The sequence below is a fragment of the Colletes gigas genome, unplaced genomic scaffold (genome assembly GCF_013123115.1).
Source record: "Colletes gigas isolate AHSC1104 unplaced genomic scaffold, ASM1312311v1 Colletes_gigas_Sc00010, whole genome shotgun sequence".
Lineage (NCBI taxonomy): Eukaryota > Metazoa > Arthropoda > Insecta > Hymenoptera > Colletidae > Colletes > Colletes gigas.
The window spans coordinates 6,175,811-6,198,994 of NW_025106639.1; the positions used below are offsets into that span (position 1 = coordinate 6,175,811).

The 23,184-nt window shown below is 46.7% G+C and overlaps 1 protein-coding gene across 1 annotated transcript in view; it reads left to right on the forward strand.

Annotated features, from left to right (window-relative positions):
- LOC122397824 (CD151 antigen-like) overlaps positions 1–23,184 on the forward strand; it is an 80,179-nt gene that overhangs the window by 46,291 nt on the left and 10,704 nt on the right. The window contains exons 3-4 of the mRNA XM_043397255.1: positions 2,643–2,841; positions 17,397–17,588. Of these exons, the coding sequence (XP_043253190.1) occupies positions 2,722–2,841; positions 17,397–17,588 (312 nt within the window). The 5' untranslated portion in view covers positions 2,643–2,721. The remainder of the gene's footprint in view (positions 1–2,642; positions 2,842–17,396; positions 17,589–23,184) is intronic.

A 23,184-nucleotide genomic window follows, 5' to 3' on the forward strand; every position in this document is an offset into this window, starting at 1 on the left:
AATTTCGAGGCCCTCGATCCAACCTCTCTTTTCTCCTAAATATTTTATTCCGCGCTCGGAGTACAGATACCGTGAAAAATTTCTTAATAAGCGTTGGGGACCAACAGAGTAGAATTTAAAAAATATTTTTTCACTTTTCCGGTACAATCGTAATTTTCTATATTTCGTTTATCGTTAAATCTCGCAGTGGTCACAGTTTTGAGAGCCTTCTCTTGGGAACCGAATAGAATTTTCCGACGCAGAGAAGAATTAATGAACCAAAGGGGACTGTAAATCAAACGGAGAAGGAAATCGTAGACACGCGCGGTGGGTCGTCCGGAAGACGGGTTGGCCCATCGATACGCTTCGGTTTATTTCTTCTAGGTTGTCTGTAAAAACAGATTCGAGATGCATATCGATGCGTCATCGCGAACGTGGGCCGTGCGTCCGCGTAGGCGTCCGATGTTACCTTAAGTTCCGTGGGCACGTGTGGTCGCCCGGAGGACCGTATTGGGCGAGTGGCGCGTGGCGGTTGAGTTTCTTTTCCTGTCACCGTTCGTTGATTATTTCCAACGTCCGTTATCGCGTGGAAACACGTATAACCATATCGGGCAAGCTATTTCTACGGTTCCGTCGAAACTAGTTGGCTCGTTAGTCCGGTCCTCGTGCACCCAATAACCCTTTGTTCGTCGCGCGATTCCACGTTGAATCGCATTTCCCGAGACAAGAATTCATAAAAAGCATTTACAAGAAACTGGAAACGTATCTACGGTTATTACCAGCTGCGGTTAATATTCCGGGATTTATTTCGTCCCATTCACGGTGCATTTTAAGTCCGGTTTCCATTCAAGAAGGCGGTCGTGTAAGCGTGAAAAGGAAGACGTAGCAGAGTGTTTCGTCGAAACGTTGCGTCGAAGAAGCGTTCATCGTGTGCGGAAAAGATAAAGCAACAACCGACGAAGGGGAGGGGGGCCAATAAACCGCGAAACGTTATCCAGCCTACCGTTTATTAAACGTTTCAGTCTCTCTGGAAGAAGAAAAAGAAGAAAATAACGTACGAGACCGGTACATCCGGGCGGGAACTTTCTTTTATGCTCCCCTCGCGGTTCGAAACTACTTCGCCCACACGAAAGAGACGGGTCACACCCATTTAATTTCGCGGTTTCTCTTCTTTCATCTTCTCTGCTCAGGTTTCTCGAGCACCGCTGCAATCACCTTCCTCTTTCTCCGCGCTTCGTGCTCCGTCTTCTCCCAGCCGGGTCCTTTTCCCTTCTTCGTTCTCATTAGCCCCGGCCGTTTTATCCCCTTTGAATTCACCCCCGTGGTTGACCAAAATCCGGCCCGCGACCAGAATAACGCGTCGGCCCGCTCAATTCCGTCTTTATTCGACGGTGGATTCTCTCGATCGCGCACGCTCTAATTGCGGAAACACAATTAACGCCGGTAAATAGGCGACCTCCTTCCCCCCCACCACCTCTGTCCTTCCACAGGTTCATAATTAATTCCACGGCCGTCGTTATCGCGAGTAAACGAATCGTTCCCCTAGAAATTTTCACTGCTTTTCACCGTACAACGAAATTGATCTTGGCGGCTGATCGTTCACCACAATTTATTCGGTTGCCAGAAGAGTTTTAAAAACAGAGAAAACAAAGATTCCAAGTTCTTCGTGTTCGCCATATAATTTTTGAGGGGACGGTGATCCACGTTTGTTCCATTTTTTATCCCCAAAAGAAATCCCTGATAGTAAAAAGGAGGCTAGTTAGATTTCGATCACCTTCGCGTGCAACGGGGGTTATCGCAAAGGGATACCTAGCGGTGTCTGAGGGCAAAGGGGGGGAGGGAAAGCGATGGAACGAAGGAAAAAGGAGCGGTCGATCGGACACGGGAACGTATTCGAACCGTGGCTGCCTGGCATTCCTTGGCAAGGTAAAACGACGTTAGCGATGGGCTCGTGCCAACGCGTGTCGTTTATCCTTTGAACTGCGACGAAGTTACTTCCGGTTCCTTGATCGTTGCTCCTTTCCTGCTTCCTGCGGCGTTGCCTCCCGATTTCATTCGATTTCGTTGCCGCGCGACGCTGTTGCTTTATCGCTCCATTGCTTAACGACGTTCCCTCCGCCCTTTCCTTTCCTTTCCGTATAACAAACGAACAGTTTGTTACTGCTACTCGTTCGATCCACTGGCGCGAGAGTGCAATATTAATTACGGGTTTCTCTTACGGTCGTTCGAACGATCACATTTACAAGAGCTCTGACGCCCATTGACGCGACAAAGTGCCCGGTTTTTAATAATCGAATTTTTTTTAAAACCCACCGGGGATTGCCCGGAGCTCGTTTCCACGGAACGTAGAGAGAAATTTATCCGATCTCGTTAGCGGTGTATTACATATTATCGACGCGTGGTGTCCGGTTGGACGATCGCCAATCCCTCGAAACGATGCGCGAAGATAGATTTGCCCGCGTTATTCGAACGGTCGAAACGCCTCGTCGGAATTCGAAATGTGAGAAATCGTTGTGGATAGGGGCGAGGCGGAACGCAATTTCGTTGCAACGACGAGATCGAATTCCATCGAGCGATTCAATCCTTTCGTTCCATTCTTCAGGGAGGGGGACGACTGTTACCGCGGAAAGCTTTCTAACCGACCGAATTCCGTGTGCTTTCAGAGTCGGTGACGAGGTGACGACGACTACGACGACCACGACGAGCACGACGGAGACACACGAAGAAACGAATCAACCAATCATGGTTAAAAGCGACGAGAGGCTGCCTGGCACTTCCACGAGGCTGAGGACCAGGGACGACGGTTGCTGCTCCGTGAACTTCCTCAAATATGTTCTTCACATTTACAACGTGGTGTTGTTCGTAAGTATCATTCGGTTACGTCCTCGATGAATCGCCATAATAAACCTTTTAACACTTTACCGACCGATAGCCTATTAATCGACTGTTTTACCGGCCAACGCTTACCGACCGATAGCCTATTAATCAACTGTTTTATCGGTCGACGTTTACCGACCGATAGCCGATTAATCAACCGCTACCGGTCGGTAAAGTGTTAAGTATGATTTCGTGCGGTTCGGAATGCGTTTACAGCCAGAGCGTAACGATCGACGATTACGTCTGGCGCTGGGATTTTTCGGATCCCGTGCAATTTATAAAGTTCTAAAAAAGTTTACCGTTAGGAAAATTTCTTACTGAATTTTCTCAATTTGAAACGGGGCTTGTTTCGTAAACCGGTCGTATTCTTTCATGGGAATTCCGTTTTCAATTATTGAGTCGGTCGGGCCGAAACGTTGAAATGATTATCGAGCAGAAAGGGGTTGGGATTCCCACGCGTAAAGGGTAGTTACGAGACGCGTCTACGTGGAGCGAAGGAAGTATTCAGAGGCTGAGAGAAAGGGAGAATGGGCGTCGCAAAAATTAATGGTGCAATTTTCGCGCAGCCCCGTGGAGACCTTTCAGCCGCGGAAACAAGCTTTCGCTTTTCGCCTCGCGGCCGTGGCCGTAGTAAACGGGCGACCGAACATCCTGACCCGCGCGATGATACATCCCATAAAATGCTAATGAAGTTCGTTCGCGCCGTAAGGTGCAGCCGCGTTACGGCCAACCTGAATAAAAAGACCGGAGACACGATTGTGCTCGGGGAACTACCACGGGATTTTTTAACAGATTTTCGTTTCGCTTCCTCCAGAATCTCGAATCGGAATTTACCCAGTCTCCGGAACCATGGAACCTTGGAAGACGTTTCGAATTATTTTTTTTAGCGCGTCGAGTTTCCATGCAAATTTTTGATTTTTAAACGTACGACCACGTTGAGAGCGCAGCTGGTACGACGTAGGTACGGCACAATTTGTTTCAATTGCTCGTAACTGGTCAGAAGGTGGTAAGGTCAACGAAAAGTAGATAATACCACGGTATAATGAGCGTTTAAGAACACCGACGCATAAATAACGAGCAATGGAGGAACGCGTCCGTGTTCTCGATCGCGAGGATCGAGGAGAGGAGGGGGATCGAAAAAGGAAGAGGACGGTACAAATCGATCGGTAGCCCTCGTCGCGGTGCATCGCGATTTAATGCATAAAACGTCGTCGCCTCGTTGAGAAGCGGCCCCCAGCGAGTACGTTCGCGAGATTAAAAATAAGCAAGGGTCTCTCGTTCGAGCCTTGTACCTTGTTATTGCCGGCGCTTTTTCACGGCGGCTCATTTTTCATAATTTTAGACCGTTCGTCGAACAAGTGGAAACCGAAAGAAAGAAAAACGCGCGTAACTACGGCGTCTCTTCGCTCGGATGGCTGGGATTTTACTCGTTCGTCCGGAAGTATTTGTTCAACGAGCGAAGAAATGCTATTGTAGAAATCGAAATTGAAATCTGCTTTTAACGACGTCTTTATTTTGTACATATCGTTACACAGAAAAATAATCTGCTCAACGAGGTACAGCCCGAGGCTGCTTTCCTACCCAACCTTAAAGTTATTGTACAAACACAAACAGATTTAGCAAGGCAAGCAAGGCAGCGTAGGGTTATGGATCCGCGGAGGATGGCACGTCTGAAATCGGACGAGGGTTTGTCGCGTAAAAATAATCTCGTACAGCCTTCTTCTCAATGGTTTCACACCTCGAGAAAAGGTCCTTCGATAGAGTTTTACCAAATTAGTATTTATTAAGTCCGATATCAGCGAGGTACTTCTGTACTTGGCGACTTCCGCCGTGTCCAGACACTCGAGATTGCAAAATCGTCGCGCGATCATCGTTACGCTCATCGGTTATGAATGGCAGACTTTAAACTCGCCTCGTAATAAGGCTCGATAATGCGGGGATAATGCAACGATAACCTGGCCGGGAACAATGGCCGTGCAACAATGCCGGTCGCTGAACGCGTGCGTTTACAACCATTGATTGCTTTCGCAAGTGCAGTCACCCTTGCCGGATCGAAGTCTGAAGATTCGATGCTACTCGAGGCATCGAGCTGTCTCTCCTGGGAGCATGTAATTACGGGATTCCTTGGCTTCGAGCCTTTACTTCTGCCAGAATACTCGCGATTCGGGCCATAGTTCGCTCTTGTACCGGCTGCGTTCTCACTTTTCGCTCCTCGAACTCTTTTAACACTAAATCCACGAAACTAAACTAATTTCTAACACGCAATATTATTATTAGCGCCACTTACCTTCACGATATTTCTTACAGTATACGTACAATGAATTTTACAATATTCACTTCTGTTCTTATTGTTCGTTTTCTGAGAAAAGTATCACAGCATGATTTATATTTTTTTGTAAAAAAATAGGGCAAAAATTGGTATCAAATTCTGGTTAGTTTCCGATGTAAATAGGAAATATATGTATAGCAAAGACGAAAGAAAAGAATCTTCAGTTTCTACTGTCTTGGAACAGTCGAGCAACGCGTATTAAAATAGTTAAACTTTGGAAGCGTGCAGTTCCGAAACTGTTAGTGCTTTATCCATTATCGAGTCACCGTTAGGGGCGGCAAGGCCTCCCCTTTAAAATGCTTTTTGGTTTTTGTCGATCGGACTTTCCGTTTTCGAGATATCGTAATTTATGTAAAAGGTAATTTTTCTTAATTCGACTATCGCTGTCTCCGTCTGACGCGTCGCGCTCGGACCTCCTTGTCGCACGTTGACCCATTGACCGAGTGACTGAGTGACGTCACGTTTACTATTTACTACGAGCACGTGCGGTCAACGACCTTGACGAGGCCGTAGTAAAAAAGTAAACAAACGCTTCGGACCCTTATATCTCCGGAACTAGCCACCGCATCGACTTGAAATTAAAATCCTCATATCTCCGGAACTAATCACGCTATCGACTCGTACAAACGCTCGTTTTAAAGGGGATTTAATCCTCTATCCAATGACTATACCAGCTACTATAACTTTTGCTGTCTTCTATGTTTATTCTCACATTTACTTTTACGCTACATACCCAAAGTAGTTTCAGCACTTTCTATTGATCGTACGACTGGTGTGCGATAAAACTGGATCATAAATTGTTTCTTTAATTGAAAATTAATATAAATTTGTATACAAAAAGGTGTTTTGCATAATTACTCTGCCATGGCAAAGAAATGATCCTGGGGCTCTACCAATTTCGAATACACTCACAATTTCAAAATCGATATCCTTGCGTCAAACAATCAGGTATCGCACTCTATTCGAACGCGCAGTAAAAAACCATCGACGAAAGAAGTTCGTTGGATCAGCGAGCACGTCGGGAAGCTCGCGGTGACGGGGATGGAAATTAAGTAATTAGCAGCGGCCGTACGGGCAGGTTATTACGCGATTCCGATTTATTAACAACCGGAAATTACAGGTACAAAAAGCCAGTCGACCCCTTTCTCCGCGCCTCCGATACGGCGTATCGATTAATTAACCGTTCCGTCGATGATTTAATTACTCGCCGGGAAACGCGACGGATCTCGAGACGGTCAAAGGATACTCCACGCTCAGACGATCCGGATCGTTATTTCGCTTCTTTTTCCCCCCGGGGTTCGCGACTTTCGACGCGTCGTTCGATCGACGCAGGATCGTTGGTGTTTGGACGATGCGCGCTGAACTTTCCGCGAAAGATCACCGAGCGCCCAGGAAGGCTTAATTATACAGTTGGCAGGTTCGTCGGGCGAGCTACTAATTACCGATTAAGAATGGCCCCGGAGTATTCGGGCATGGTTGTTCGAGGACTCGGGGCGGTGCTCATTGTCGCGTCTGCTGCCATTCAGAAATGTCGACGTAACGCGTTATTAGCAACGTCGACTTAAACTTCGTCGCCCGCGAAAAATGGCGAAGAGGGTCTCTTCTTCTCGCAATCGTTGTTCGATCCATTTCTCAGCCGACGAATATATTTAAAAATTTGAAATCTCGTTCAATTTTGTTTCTTAAACAACCAGGTTATTAATTTGTCTTGAAAGTTTGCGGGCGAACCTGTTGGAGAACTAGTCTACCCGCGATTGCACGTAAGATCCGTGGACCGGAGTTCGTAAATTCTTCGTCCACGAAAACTTTGTCCCCCCCGGAAAACTTTTTTTTCTCCGCCGTCCGAAAACTTGGCTCGTAGAGCGAAGAATAACACGACGCCGTGTAACAGTTTGTCGAAGAAAATTGGCGGTGTTCCGATCCTCTTAGCCGGGCCCCTTAAGCCGGATTAATTTTAACGATCGCTAATAACGAATATCAAGGCACTTCCTTCGTGCAAAACCGGAGCGCATCGGTTCACGTAATAAAATACGATTATCTCACCGCGTGGTCCAATCGTATTACCGGGGGTCATTATAGTTATAATTCCGCGCGACCTGTTTAAGCCCGTCGTCGGAAGTTTTGAACCGTGCGATGCCAAACCGGGTTATATATGCAGCCATTAACGTACCGTAATTTCTACTCGGCTCTAAAACTAAACGGCGAAACGAACGACAACTCCGACGCCCGATCTACTCGACATATCGTCGAACGTTTCAACTTTCGATCGCTCGAAACTCGCCCGGACTCGATGGCAATTTCAAATTCCCGTTAGCAATGTTTGATCCGCGTTTGGAAACGTTTGTTCCGGTATGCGGTGGCAATTTTGTTACGTTTTCCCGGTCGAAGCGTATCGGTTGCAATTGCATAATGCCGATCCATAATCGAAACGAGTATTTTAAACGACCGAAATGATCGTCATCCGGCTTGTTTCCCGACGAACGATCCCAGTGGCCGTAGCAGCCGATGGTCGTCGGTTCGAACGTGCCACGGGACACAGAGCGCATTCCCAGGGGCACTTGCGTTTCCGTGGAGCTCGTGCGCACGTAGGCGCGTGCATGCCAGTGCATCGTCCGGCGACAGATCGCACTTGACGCGTTCGTCGATCGTGAAACATCCAGCTACAGCCAATGGGGACTCGTCGCGATGTTGTCCTTCTGTTTCGCTGAAATCCCTTTCACGCCTCGCGACGATCGTGCGTTGAATCAATGTACCTGACCGTGTTCGATCACCTTGCACACGCCGCGATTCACCATCCTCTATTTTACAGGTGCCTATTCGAAAGGTCGAAAATAACTCGTCGCTTCGAGAAAACGATCCAAATGCTCGCAAAACTTTTCAACGATCCCCTTTACATCCTTGCTCAGACCCAACCCCGTGTAATTGGCGTCTCGCGTCTTTCCTAAACGCGTCTCCCGGCGCACCTGTCTCGATTAGGCACGCTAACTTGGGCCAGGTGTTACGGGCGCGCGCTGAAATCTCAGCGAAGCGAGTCCGCGTTTACGCGTCGCGTGTCAAACGCAATTTTGCCCGGTCGTCGTCGTCGTCGGGAGTTCGTCGCCGAGAGTGGAAGCCCCGGCTGAGAAAAATAAAAGGAAATTCTCTCTCGAAGAGGCCAGACGTTCCGTGGAATTTTTCGTGCGTCCAAGTTCGTTGTTTCTCTCGAAGAGCAAGGAAGAGGGGCTCCTGGATTTTTCTTAACGTCCACGGGACAGGATGTAATACGTAATTATTCTAATTTCGTCCCGGGGATGCAACGACTCTCTCCAGCCTGACGGGGCAGGATTTACGTGCTGCTTTGAGATTGGATCTCGGTGTACAGGGTGATTCCTACGAGTGGGACGAGGCTACAGAGGCGCCGCGAAGAGGATAAACTGGCATTAACCTCTCGGTGGTATTTATCACATTTACGGTCCACGATACTTTTTTTTAATAAATTCATGACCCGCCAAGGTTGCAACACCGTTTCTGCATTTTCAGTATCGCCGAAGATGAAGAGTTTCTCGCGTAATATCGCGGGAAGTTTTGCTTGGAACGGAAGAATAGGTTGGTCCAGTTAGCGGAATCACACTGTACGTTGAGGATCGGAGGACGCGAGGGGGCCAGTTTCACGCTTGCAATCGCAGTTCCGCGATGGAATCTAGTTCGCGGCAATGAAAACCAACGCTCGGCTTTTATCACTCTGTGAAACGCTATTCAATGGCTTTATCGTCTCGTAACCCTTTAATGTGCTGTTCCGTGTTGCGAGTCGCGCGAAGTTCGGAATGTCTGGGCATCATAATCGTCGCTCCATTTATGGGAACGGCGATTCCTTTTTACATTTCGTCGTTTTCAGATCCTTCGAACCAGAATGGAATAAAGGGTTAATGTGGCTTGCATGCAAAAATAAAAGCAAATTTCATGTAAAGAATCAATCGAGTTTCAGTGATCAAAGGAGCCTCTTTCAAAGTATAATTGTAGCGATCGAAACGAGAATTTGTATTCGAATTCCGTACAATATCTGGCGACTAATTAATATATAATCCTATTAATCGTGATTCCGTGCAGTCTGTTCTCGTTATTTTTACGGTTCGAGAACGAAGCTCTCGGGAGTTTGTTCGGGTCGATCGGGGGAGCAGAGAAAACCAGCGAGTAGAATGATTGCCCTTGACACGTTGTAAATAAGGGACCCAGCTATCTTCGAGGAGAAATTTTTCTCGGTTCTTATGCTAATGGGATGCCCACCTTCGACTCCGTAACGTTCGAACACTGGCTGCCTTTCTCGCCTAACGCGCGCCTCGTTCCGACCGATTAATGCCGGAGCCATGCCGGAGCTGGAAAGATCTTACGGCTCTAGATCGGCCCGGCTACCGGTTCGCGATCGATGGATCCACGTAGCCGGCGAACGAGAACGGAATGTCGCGCGTTCTGGAGCTTCGCGAGCCATTCCTCGGCTGTGAAATTCTTTGATCTATCGATCCCCTCGAAGATTAGAGGCTCAACCGGTCGGAATGTGCGTGTTTTCGACCTCTGACGGCTAATTGAGTCGCTGACAAATCACTCCTCTTCGAACTTTATGGCGTTTTGGACGATGGAATGATGATTTCTTAACGTAAGATGTCTTGTTTTTCGTAGCACTTTCTTTTAGAAATTCTTAGACGTTTTCCACGACTTCTGGTCGATTTTCTGGTGCGAAATTGAGCCGTTCCCGGCACGCAATGCGCGTAGAGAAGCGTTTCGCAGGTCCTGTGATTATCATAAAGCTCTCCGCCGCAAACGATTCCATTAAATTAGCCGTTCCGTCCAAGTCGGGCCGCGTTCGCGGTTAATTCTCTGGACCGCGTACGCTAGCACGCAGCGACGAAAATGTTTATCATTAATACAATTACGCGGCGGCGCCGGTGGCCTTAAAACGCCCGCTGTAAATCATGCTAGCTTGCCGTTGTGTATACAGTACGTACACACAAGTATTGTGCCAAGAGAGTGGAAGAAACACGCCGGTGCACCGATGATATCTCTCGCGTTCGTTCGCGGCAGCTGCAACAGAAAATATCACCACGGCGAGATCGAGAAATCATTGAACGTCGTACGCTGCAATAAAACAACAAAGCTACCAATATTCAAACATTTTCAAATCAGGTTAATTTAAAAAAAAATTTTGTTGCGAAAGGTTGTTTTGGAAACGAGGCAATCGCGAGCGTTTCGTTGAGAAATCGTCGAGTTTGCAAGGAAGCTCCGTCAAGACAAGAGCTCGAACGTTTGGAATCCCTGTCTCTCTGCCCACAGGTTGACCGACATTCGATACATTTCTCTGACTAATAGAGAAGCGTGTACAGAGCGTGCCAAAATTACGCGTTGCAACCCGGAACACGGGAATTTTACGCGTCCACGGAAATAGAACGAGCCCCCGTCGCCTCGAAACACGAGAATTAAATCGCGATTTAAATTCGCGGGACAGTCGTATGTTATATTTCGTTTCGTTTTGACCCGCGGTTTTCGAGCGACGTCGAACCGATGCGGCAACATTTTAGTCATCAAATTGTGAAAAACGGCGCGCGTTTATGAAATCGCCAGTTCCGTATGCGACAACCCGATACTATCAACGATAGAGAACATACGTAAACGCGCGTTCCTCGTTCACGAGAGCGTTTATTTGCGACGACGACGGTGATTTAAACTGCGCGTCCCGCATATTGAACTACTAAATTTTAAGCTCGCGTATTTCCCAAATCGAAGCGAATTTTATTCGACGAACAACAAATACAAATTTTACAAGCGGGTTGAAAATATTCGTCGGTCGATTAATATTTCGTAAACTCATTTATATCATCCCTCAACAGGATTACCCGCCCGTAAGTAAACACCCTGTATGTCGAGCGTATTCACGCGAATTCTTATTTACGCATAACTTGCGGATGCAGTGACCAGCTTACAAACAGGATTTAAAATTAGACGCATCCCCGGTTCGGAGCCGGTACGTAGTTCGACGCGAAAAGCGTTCATTACGTAACCGCGAAAATTCCGTTTCAATTAAAATCCGCTGATCCGGGTAAAACGAATCCCACCGAGCCACGTTAAAGTAGCGAAAAAACGCACGCGTCCGTGTTCCCTCCATAATTACCTCACGTTGCTTCAACGTTTTTTTTTAATCATTTACGAACGTTTCGAACAAACAGCATCCATCGATCTCAATTTTGCATTCGTTCGTTCCGATCGAGAAAAATCTGGAGAAAGGAAAAGATTTATATCTGGTTCGGGAAACGGAAAACTTGTTTTTTTTTTTTGTGTTTGGTGGTTGGCGGAGATGTTTGACGGTTTTCGGGAAGATTGAGACCCTGGATCGAATCGCCCACACGGCGGAGATACTTTATTTCCGAGGAGAAAAAGAATACTACTGCCGTTGTAGCTTAGCTCGCTGGTCGTAATCGTATCTCGCGAGTTACGACTCGAGCCTCGTTACCGTTCCTATAAATCTTGGCAAAAATTCAAGAGAGGGTATGCCACGATTTATGGAATTAGCGGTGCAATATTTTATGCCCGTCGGACGAAAGGATTACTATAGGGCGCGTCAGGCAGCTACGAAGGGACAGATTTAGCGGGTTTAAAAATTGTTAAAGAACTAATGGGCGGAATTGCTCGAGTATCTTTCCCGGTGACTACGATCACGTTGCTCGGACACGCGTACTTACGATGGAACTTTCGTTCTGTCATAAATTAGGCTCGTTTTAGAGCGTAGGTGTCATTAACGTTTAAAATTAAATTCTCTACGTGCTATCGTTTCTTTCGAGCTCTGAATGCCTAAACTTTGGCCCAAGATTTCGAGTAACTTTGGTCCAACCGAAGTTTCTAACTTTCTTGGCTCCCTCTATCGTATGGGAAAAGGTTGTAAAATGTACCGAAATAACGTATCAATGACCAAATTTTTTATGACAATTAGTTTGTTCTTCTGTTAAGTTGTCGCTGAACAATTTTGAGGGATTAATTACGCAAATTACGGAGTTAACGATCGCTGGAGCCGGAGGGATCGTAAACAGTGGTTATGGCGGTTCCGTCGCAAGTATCCCTAACGCAAATTGATGCAAGAATCGAGGGAAACTGCATCGTGCATCGTTGCACCGTGAAAGTTTATCGTTCCGGTGGCGGGATATAGGGACGTTTCGCCCGGATACGATTTAGATTTCTCGTTCCCGTCGAATCGTCGCAAGATCGAAATGAATTTTCTGCCCCATCGGCTGTCAGGTGGGGCGTAAAACGCGGTAAAAGGATGACCGTGCAGCCCCGTTAGATATTCGACTCTTTATTTGCTTTCCGAATTCATAACCCGGTAGAGGCACGGGGTCAAGAGAGAAACGTGACGAACAGGTTGGGGGAAAGAGCGGGGGCGTACGTTGCTCCTAGAATTCCGGAAAACCTGTCCAAACGGGGCTTTTAGGCTGTTCTGGGTAAACGTCTCGCGCTTATACCTGGACCTCGAACGCCTACGAACGCTCGGCCCTAATTGAGAAGAGTCGGATAAAGAGAACGGTGGTAATTCAGCTTTTAGTTTCGGTTCGATTCGTGTCCAAGTGGCCCCTCTGTTTTATCGTCTGTTAACGTATTTCTCGGTGAAATTTTGTCGTATGGTAATCGTCGACTCGAACACGATCCTATCCTTGCGGTTCTGGAGGAAATTATTTGCATAGAGAACGTTAGATAACCAGACGTCTGTTTAGCTAGTTTCTTGTTATCCCGAACTACCGAACCCTTTCTAAACATTCGAAACCTTCGCGTCTTCAAAACACACCACTCCGCATAGTCTGTTCTCGTACAAAGTTATAACCGTTCGGAATATCTCGGTGCTTGACGCGAGTTGGGACTTCACCGTTTTGGAATCGTAGAGTATAGATCATATTTATATTATGCGTTGCAACTCGGTCTCTGCTTTCCTCTCGCCGAGAATATATTGTTAATACGATAGCGGTTTACGAGATTCCCGCCCGGATTCCGACGACGTTCGATCCATTGTTCGGACGACCGAGACACGATGTTGGAACGTTCCCCTGGAAATCCGTGAATCAACGATGGTTTATTTGAAGTACCGTTAACTTATCGCACGGTTCCATGGCGATATCCATATGGTTGTAAACAATCTTCGCCTGAACGTGTTATAAATACTCCTCTGCTGACCATGAATCGTTTTGTTCTACTTTGAACGCGAAGATACGCGAGAAAATTCATCCCGTATATATTCTCATGCAGTGGTTTCCTCGTCATAATAAATAAATCGCCTAAAAATTACCTGGACTGCCTCCATGGTGGCTCCAATGGGGCTCTCTTCGATGATCCACAGCTCCTGCAATTTTCATTATTTGTGCTCGAAAAAAATTCTGTGCATGCTCAAAACATCAGTTAATATATGTACAGAATCTCGATACAAAGTAGTTTACGGTTATCTTTTAAAAAATTCGACAAGGAAGGCTTAGAAATTGAGCTAGACAGGACTACCCGCATAGTGGGACTCTCTTCGATGGTTCACAGCTCGTGCAATTTTCATTATTTGTGCTCGAAAAAAATACATGTGCACGCTTCGAATATCAGTAAACATACGTGCAGAGCCTCATGGCAATGCTACGGTTTTTATATTAAAAGATAATAATAAAGAAGGCCTAGAAATTGCATCAACACATTGACTGCCACGTTACCCACATTTTTTACTAAGGAATAAATCTAGACGGGACTCTTGAATTTTAACGAGGCTGAATGTATGCTGGTTTTCCAATTGTCTAAAAACACAGTTTCGGTTTTGGCAATGAACGTGTTAATTCGCGATCGTTTCGAGCGTAACCGCGATACCATTGTTACATAAGCGAGATAGGGGGTTGATATTAGGTAGGAAATGAGCCGATACGCGGAGAGGCAAAGAGCATCGACACACGGCGCGGCGTCGAGGATTTATGACGTCGTAGCGGCGATACGTGGCTGCCTTCGGGACAATGATAAAATAATAAATTGCTGGGCTCGTCCAGCGGCGACTCTGTGCAGCCTCCCCGCAGGGAGTTGGGGGTTCCTCCTTCGTGTGGAGCCCCCGTACACGAGCCACTTCGGGCTCGAGCACACCGCAGAGAAATAAATACGTAGCCGGGTCGTATCGACTTGGACTCGAAACATTCCTGGCCCCGGATTCTTCCCTCGGAGATATACGGTCTAATGCGTGGGTGCGGTTTCGTCGTATCGGCTCTGAAAGAATCGGTGAAACGCTCGCCCCCCGATCAACGAACCCGATAGAAGAATATATCGATCGGTCGGGGGGATGCAAATCCTCGTGTGCCTTCGCTCCTGGCGAAAATTCATCCTTCGATCCTTGATAAAAGCATTTCGTATTTTTTTTTTTTGTCGAAAGAAATCGAGGACGCGTGGCGGGTTACGGACGATTGTTTCTCGCGACTATCGATTCAGCCCCCCAATTGGTATTTTAGGCGACGCCCCATAGATTTCTCTGGGGTTATAAAAGAGTTGAATTTTTGCACCATATTAAGTAGATTATTGGGGCCTCGTATCTATTAGGTAATTATTTTTTAAATGCTTCAAAGAAAGGTTGATTTCCATTTATCAATTTGGTAAAAGTGATTCAAGGGTTATAGTTAGGTTATAGTGTTTTCACAGCATCCTATTACTAGAGGGTGGAGCTTACTTCTGTTTACTTTAATATAGTGTACACAATTTCCATAATTCCTAGTAGCGGGAGAACACTACAAGATACTATCTAAGACAAATAGGTTGTCCCAGCATCCACCCCAGTGATGGATCCCTGTTTGGAAGGTGCAGTTTGTGGGTCTGTGCCGAAGGTATTTAACAGAGATAAGATCGTCTCAGGGACTATGGACCCTCCTCTGGCTGGACCTCCAAAAGCTCGACGAGTAACACATTTCGAAAGTTTTGAAAATTTCAACCAGAAGGGTATTTCTGACTCGAAACGAGCAAGTAGATCGGTAATGGCCGAAAAGTTATCCGAGGCAACGTTGATCCTTTACGATGCGATTACACGTGTATGGAGGTTCATTGTCTGCCGGGCAGGGATTAGGATCTAGAAGTTTATGGCTGTCGGGTGGCTGGTGTAATCAGTCGAGCCGCTCCGGGTACAAAGATTCATTCTCCTCGAACTTAACGCGTTAAGCACCATCTGCGGCTCGATGTGTATCTAGCGGAGCCAAAACTTTGGAACGATGCTATCGGAGAACAGAGGCCAAAGCGCTGGCTAATTGAAATGGACGCGAACTGTTCAGAGAACATAGCACTTAATGAAGAACTAAAAATAGCTGGTAAAGACTTTCGTCGACAGTCTCTTGCGTTTAAATAAAAAATATTACTCGTCGAAGGGCGCCTCTTCGTTTCGATCGAATCCAATTGGAAAACACTGTCGGTAGGATCGAAGACCAGGGTTATCGATCGATCGTGGGATTCTTCTTCCTCCGCGGAATCGCCAAAAATGGCCGTTGTCGGCGTTTTCTAGGCGCGGCGTCGTCTAGGACTCGGTTTCTCGCAACCGGCGATAGAAACTTGGCCATTGTGCGGCACGGTACGCGCTGCCCACGTATCGCGCATTCCTCGATACCGTAAATATCGCGCGTCGACCGATATTTACGTCGTAGTGGCTCGTATATTTCCCCGGATGCCTTCCGGGGCCGTCGTTCCCGCGGGTGGCGTTCGACGACGGGACCGATGTCACGGAGAAAAAAAATCGAGGGACATCGGTGAAAATAAAAGATAAATCGACCAGCGAAACGATACCGAAGGACATTTGACGCGTGCAGCTATCAACAACGTTTTGTTGGTCGCCTGCGCGGCAGCTGTCCGTGGGCGGGAAACGATATCTCCAACTGGTGAGCCGCGATGGAATTCAACGGGATTCGAGCTTCGATATCGCGCTGAATAAAACGTTCTGTCCGTGTGGCGATCGTATCGAAGACGCCGCGGCGAAACAGATTACAGCGCGTCGTTATTCCGTCCGCGCGTGGAAGTCGAAGGGGCGGGAGGGAGGGGCACGTGTTTCGAATCCGGATGAATTAATTGGAACGGAACGATATTGTCGGGCTTCTTGCCCCGACGAGTACAACTTTGATCGCACGCGATGCGATTAATGGAACTCTCGAAACCGCGTTTCACGTGTCGGGGATTGCGCAACGGACCTTCCCAATCGTCGCACGCGCGGAAGCCCGGCTTATATTTTAATGTAAATACAATTTAAATTACCCTTTATCCATCCACTATATCGTAGGTGTCTGCATCACTGGGTGTATCGGGAGATTATTCTTGTTTGATTGAAACTTACAGGAAATAGATCTTGTCGTAGCGTTTGTTGAAGCAACGGGGTAATAAAAGAGACGATTGAGAATTATTTAGAAACAGTTTTATTTATACAGCGTACATCATTTCGTACATATTTAAATGTGAAAAGTAAGGTATTGTTAGAATCGCGAGCCAAAGCAGGTCGATAGAAATATTAATTTGTCACGTGTTGCGAGTCGCGGGATATTCCAGCCAACGTATCGACGTGTCATTAATTTCTCTAACACCTGATTTCGGAATCATATCGACCTGGTAATGTAATCATATTAGATTGCGTCCAAAGCCAATTAGATGTAGTTATTTGTATTCGAAACACGCGTTGATCGCCCGGGGCGAGCGCTACGTGAACCGCAAATGACGTTGAGAGGGACGCTGAGAGTATTCCTCGGTTATAGCCTATGGTCGACAGTTAGCATAATTGCTAATCAATAGACTCGGGATTAATACACTGGCCAATACATACGCGCCATCAATTTTATCTAATCTTTGAAAACGACGACGCGATGTCGTCTGCTTGATCGAGCCTGAGATCAATTTTACACGTGTCAGATTCCACATCCAAACTATAGAACTCATAATTATTATTTTGCCGACAATTTATATCATAGTTATATATCATAGTATATTTGAATGGAACGTTAAGAAGTTGCATACTCCTAGAATACCGATATCGATTAGAAACGTCACTCAAGTAGTATCTCGCTCGAAGGACTATTCCTGTTGGTCGTGAAGAAAAAAATTATCTCTCCAGCGTCGCGGAGAAGAAACAGGTTCGAATCAATCTAGTCCTTATCGACGCGAACGGAGCAGCGACCAATTAAGGGTTAACAGTAAGCAGAGCCTTGAACGTCGTTTATTTTTGTTTCAGCTGTCTGGACTGGTTGTGGGCGGCATCGGTATCTGGACGGTGATTTCGAAGCACAGCTACGTGTCCCTGATGATGACTAGCACGTACCCGATGCTAGCTTACGCTTTGATCGTTGCTGGTGTCCTGGCTGTGGTCGGTAGCTGGCTCGGATGCGGCGGTGTAACTGCTGAAAATAGATGCGTTCTTCTCATAGTGAGTAACCGACAAATACATCCGTTCGTCACTCCTCGCGATCAACGCGTCCAACGTATCAAAATTTTTGTAAATAACTATCCCAAGATAGGTCCACTGAACTAGAAAACAATTCCTAATATTTCGTGTCGTTCACAAAACTCCAAATGCGAATATTTGTTAATTCAGGCTAGTAAATCTTTTAGTCATGAATGTAAACTCAAGGTAATCTGTCACGTGATCTCCAAATAGTACCAAGAGTCCAAAGTGTATAACATATTACTTTATTAGAATAAAAAATACAATATGCAAAGTATAGGTCCGCGAATCAAAAATGATCGATAAGTGTCCCATATCGATGGAATATTTTACACGAGTTCGTTCTCGTCTCCGGTGCAGAGTCGATGAAACAGGTAAACGTTTACCCATCGGTCTCGCGGATCCTCCGTGAATGTATAACACCGTCGACGTTGGCTCGGTGTCTCTTATCGATCACGGTCTTCCGTCTCAGCCATTTATCAGCGCGACCCCGCTATTGTCTGATTAATTAATTCCCACGTTCTGGGTAACGTACGTGCGCGGATAAAGCCGTGGATAAAGGGGCCCAGAAACCAGTCGCTACGCGCATAGCTGTCGCCTTTGAAATTACCTGTACTTCCCCGACACCAGATGCGCTCCGGATCGTTCGCGAAACTTTCGTAAATTCTGTTCGACGCGAACGCTCCGAGGGCTGCACTTCTCCCGTCCCGACGCCAGGATTCATTTTCTATTCAATTTCAACCGCGAATCAGCCATTGTCGTCGGGTGTTTTTATGTTTGCTTTGGAACCACCGTGGAACATCGCTGAATTTCGTTCGTGACTTTGGAATTATCGAGGATTTTATCTCCGACTTGGCGAAACGTCGAACATCGAACATTCGGTTTTTTTATTTTTGCATACATACGTGCTCGATATCGTTCGTCTTCTCGAGGAAAGGTCTGATTTCCGTTAATAAATAACCCGCAGTCGGGGTGGTCCGAGGCAAGGAAAAGATACTGGCAAAGGTAATGAAAAGCGTAAACGACCGCCGAGGGTGGCTCGCAGTTCTCGTTTGAACGCGTAAAAAAAAAAAAAAAAGAAAAGATTTCGCGGAGTTTCGTTTCCGGGGCAGTTTCAGCGCGAATCCACCCGGGGTTTTTTCTCAGCCGGGGAGGGGCAAGCTTCCCTTTGACTTGGACCGCTGCCTCCGACATCATCGCCCGAGGCTCAAGAGACTTTGTTCGCTATTATGGTTGCTTTCACGATGAAAATGAGGGAAAGGTGTACCGCGTATTTTAAAGAGCTGCTCCCCTCGCTCTCGACTATCGATCATTCGCCCCATCCGTGGATAATTCGATATTCCTTCTTTCATTTGCACCGAAATAATCGAACGATTCTATCGGGGCAAGGAGTGTGCAATGACATATCTCATTGTTATTGAATTCAAGTATCTCGATACAGTTTTTTGCCAGGCGAAACTTTATTTTATCGTTGCTCGGACTACTTGGGGAAGTCTCCCTTTGTTGATCGCGTTGCTGGCCACCGAACAGCAGTTTTAACAGCCACAAAGCCGAACTCGTACAAACGCGTACTTAAAAAAAATTTCTACCTGGAACGAAATTAGCCGCAAGATACAAAGGGGATGCGTGTTTTCGATGAAATTGCTCGTAAAGCCTGTCGCGCGGTAGTTCGACGAGCGGAATACGGAACCGATTCCTCCTTCCGGGGAAGGAGAACGTTGCCCCGACGTTAGAGAGAATGATATATGTTTAAAAGCTGCTTTACTTATCCGTAACAGTGCATATTTCACCGGAAGGAGATGCACCGTTCGCTCGTGCGCCGGTAGCTTAATGGACATTAATACGAGCTCACGGAATCGGATGAAGAAAAAATTGATAAATTGCGCCTTAGTCTCGCCCGGGTTGTTGCAATTTATAATATTTCTCTCCGACGTTGAGTACCCGGGGGTACTTCGTTGCCCGGAAAAATATATTAACTTCGAACTCGCGATATTTACGACACGCTCGAGAGATTCTCAAGTGAAATTATACGGTAAGATTTTATACTTCCTATCGTATCTCCTTTTTGCTTTCTCTTCGAACAATTCGATTCGCGTTCCTATATTTTATAACTTCCAGTTGTGCGTGGCCTACGATAGATAGAAACGTAATCGAATCTCGTAAAAATCCAGGAAAACTACCGTAACGACAGTATCAACCCCTTTCCTTTAAAATCGGCCCGGGAGTTTCTACGTCTGAAAACTGGCTCTCCCCGTGAAACTATAAATCGGACTTAATCGAGAATTAGCGCGCTACCGTGTCTGGTATCTCGTGCTTCCATTGAGGCTCCCAAACGTAACCGGACTGGCTTACGTTTAATTCCACATAAATGATAGTTAAATCGCGGTAACAACCTTCGCGAACCGCGTAGCTCCAGTCAGCTTCTCGTATCCCTTTCGATTTAGGGTACCGTTTCCATCGCGATCGATCGTACTACGTCCAAGTTTAAATTGCAGGGGACACACCGTCTCCGGTTCCGAAAGCCAATTCGTCGTCGCAAACGTTACGCGTCGAATGCTGGTTCGCAACGGCGATAAATAACAGGTCGTTGGGAATGGGACGGCAAACTCGCGACCGTCGTGCCACAATGCGTCTACGTAACGTCATTGGAACGGGAATTATTAACATTTTCCACCGCGAGCAACGTTAATGAACGACGGTCACCGGATCGAGCGCTATTCTCGCCGCGACGCGACGCAACAATTACAAAAGCAATATTAACGAGAACGAATCCAATTAGTTTTCCTAGCTCGAACCCCTCGGTGTTCGGTTCGTTCGTTCTTGGACTTCCCCTCCCCCCCCTCCCCCTCTGTGAATGACGTATCGCGAGGTCGGAATCGCCGGGACAGCTCTCGACGCCTCTGACTGGTTTCGAACCAGTTTCAGCGCACCGAATGCTTCGGGCGAGACCGCATTACTTCCTAAGTATCCAACGGCCGATCGCCGCACTTACGGCCAATTTATTCCCGGACGCGTAAGCGCAATAAGATAGCCCGCCAAGGGGGTGGCGGAGCGCCCCAAAGATTCCACGATTCGAACCGATGCGCGCCAAGGGGTGTCCCTTTTCCGCCATACTCTCGACTGCTCTTCGCGATTTTTTTCTCAGCGCTGGGTAAACCGTTCCGTGTTGAGATTTTGCAGATATATTTGTCACTCTTACGAGCACGCACAGTATTTTTTTGGGGGCAAAAATATCGAAAATTGTGGGTGTTGTAACTTCTCGCGCGAGGGGACCTTGCTGGTCCAGACTGACATTTTCTCGACTCCATTTGCGATTTTTTTCCCGGTGCTAGGCAAGCTATTTTACATTGAGATTTTGCAGATATATTTGCTCATCTCCTGAGCATATACAGTATTTTTTTGGGGCAAAAATATCGAAAATTGTGGGAGTTGTAACTTCTCGTGCGAGGGGACCTTGCTGGTCCAGACTGACATTTTCTCCGACTCCACTTGCGATTTTTTTTTCGGTGCTAGACAAGCTATTGCACATTGAGATTTTGTAGATATATTTGCTCACCTCTTGAGCATATACAGTATTTTTTTCGTTCGAAAATATAAAAAATTGTGGGAGTTGTAACTTGTCGTGCGAGGGGACTTCTCTTGCTGGTCTAGACTGACATTTTCTCGACTCCATTTGCGATTTTTTTCTCGGGTGCTGGGCAAGCTATTTTACATTGAGATTTTGCAGATATATTTGTCACTCTTACGAGCACGCAAAGTATTTTTTTGGGGCAAAAATATCGAAAATTGTGTGGGCTGTAACTTCTCGTGCGAGGGGACTTCTCTTGCTGGTCCAGACTGATATTTTCTCGACTCCATTTGCGATTTTTTCCCCGGTGCTGAGCAAGCTATTTTACATTGAGATTTTGCAGACATATTTGCTCACCCCCTGAGCATATACAGTATTTTTTTCATTCTAAAATATAAAAAATTGTGGGAGTTGTAGTTTCTTGTTTGAGTCGCTGTCTAGAGCGTGGTTTTATTTCCCCGGGAGGCGGATCTGAGAGTATACAAATAAAGAAAGCAACTTTTGCTTTGCATAGTCGGTCGGTTTGGCTCTCTTTAATTAAACGCAACTTCCTCGTTCGCGTACGGACGCCTGACAAGAAGATTACCGGGACGATTCCCGTAGCTATAACGGGTGGACCGGGACAGAACGCCTCGAAGTCCCTCGAGAACGCTACGAAATGATTTGAGCCGCAAGAAAGCCACGAGCACGACGGAATAGCTCTGCCGGTCGGGACCGTGCAATTATGAAGACATTAAATCCGTAGTGCTCGAACGCTCGGACCGTTTCTGGCCGAACCGTCGACGACAGGCGTCCCTCGCAAAAAGAACCGAGGGATCTGGCCTCGCGACCAAAGTCTCCTGGATATCGAGGTTCCACGAGTGTTTGAAATACGCCAGGACTCCGTATTATCTCGGGGAAATGAAATATCGCCATCCGACCGACCGTAAAAAGGCTGCTCCAATTTGGTCACTTCTTGAAACGATCGTCGTTGTACGAAGTCTCTTTCGAATCGACGATGAAAATCTGTGTGAAAATGCAGGGTGACTACTGTTAGAACCGATGTATCGCTCAATTTTGTTATTCGACAAGTTTTCTTTCTGTTAGAACACTAGTGCCTCGTTTATCGACCAAAATTCCGTCGCGATAATTGACCGTGGCTATATTCATTGGTTCTAGGGATTCAATAAAACACGCTACGTGTATAAAATTTGTAATATCACCAAGTATTTATCGATACGTTTATTCACTTTCTTCTTAATAAATAAAAGGGTTAATATTATGACAAGCCACGCCCAGTAATAGTGTTTACGAATGCAAACGGCGGACTCGTCCAGAGCGTAGCGAGCGCCTAGTCGACGAGTTTTCCCGACGACGATTTATTCGGTAACGAAACTTCCGTACGAACAAATGTCACTCCGCGTTCTCGACTTAATTTCCCATGCAGATTCGTTCGTTCCCCGGGTGCTCGGTTCGGCAACACCCTGTATAAATTGCACCGAATTCGGAGGTGAAACTTTAAACACCGGCTCGTTCGCAAAGATTTAAAGACGCCAGCCCCTCAGACTTGAATTAGCCCCGGAACTCGAAACACGCGGGGCGTGTTTTACCGTGTCGTGGGTTTATTCGCGAGAGGCGCAAAAGGCACGGTCGAAAGTTACGATTGCCAAGGGCCCGGGTAACTTTAAATCGAACCTGGATCGTCAATTTCTCGCGATGAGAGTTCCGTAAACTTTCGAACCGTTTACCATCACGGACGCGCACCGTTTACAACGCGGTTACGATGGTTTCTAAGAGCGCGTATCGATATGGTTGCCGGTAACGAGGCCCCCCTGAGAAAGGATTTATCCTCCGCCTTTTGTTCCTTAACGTGCGTTGCAGAGCGAGCACAGTGGCCTCGCTGCCGTTTATCCTTCCGGGGGACGAGCGTATCTCCTGTAAATAAATATAAAAGGCTAAGCTGGGGTTGAACCATTTAAATTGGTAGAAGTTTCCCGCCATTTTCTTACAAACAGTTGAAAAACAGTGTTT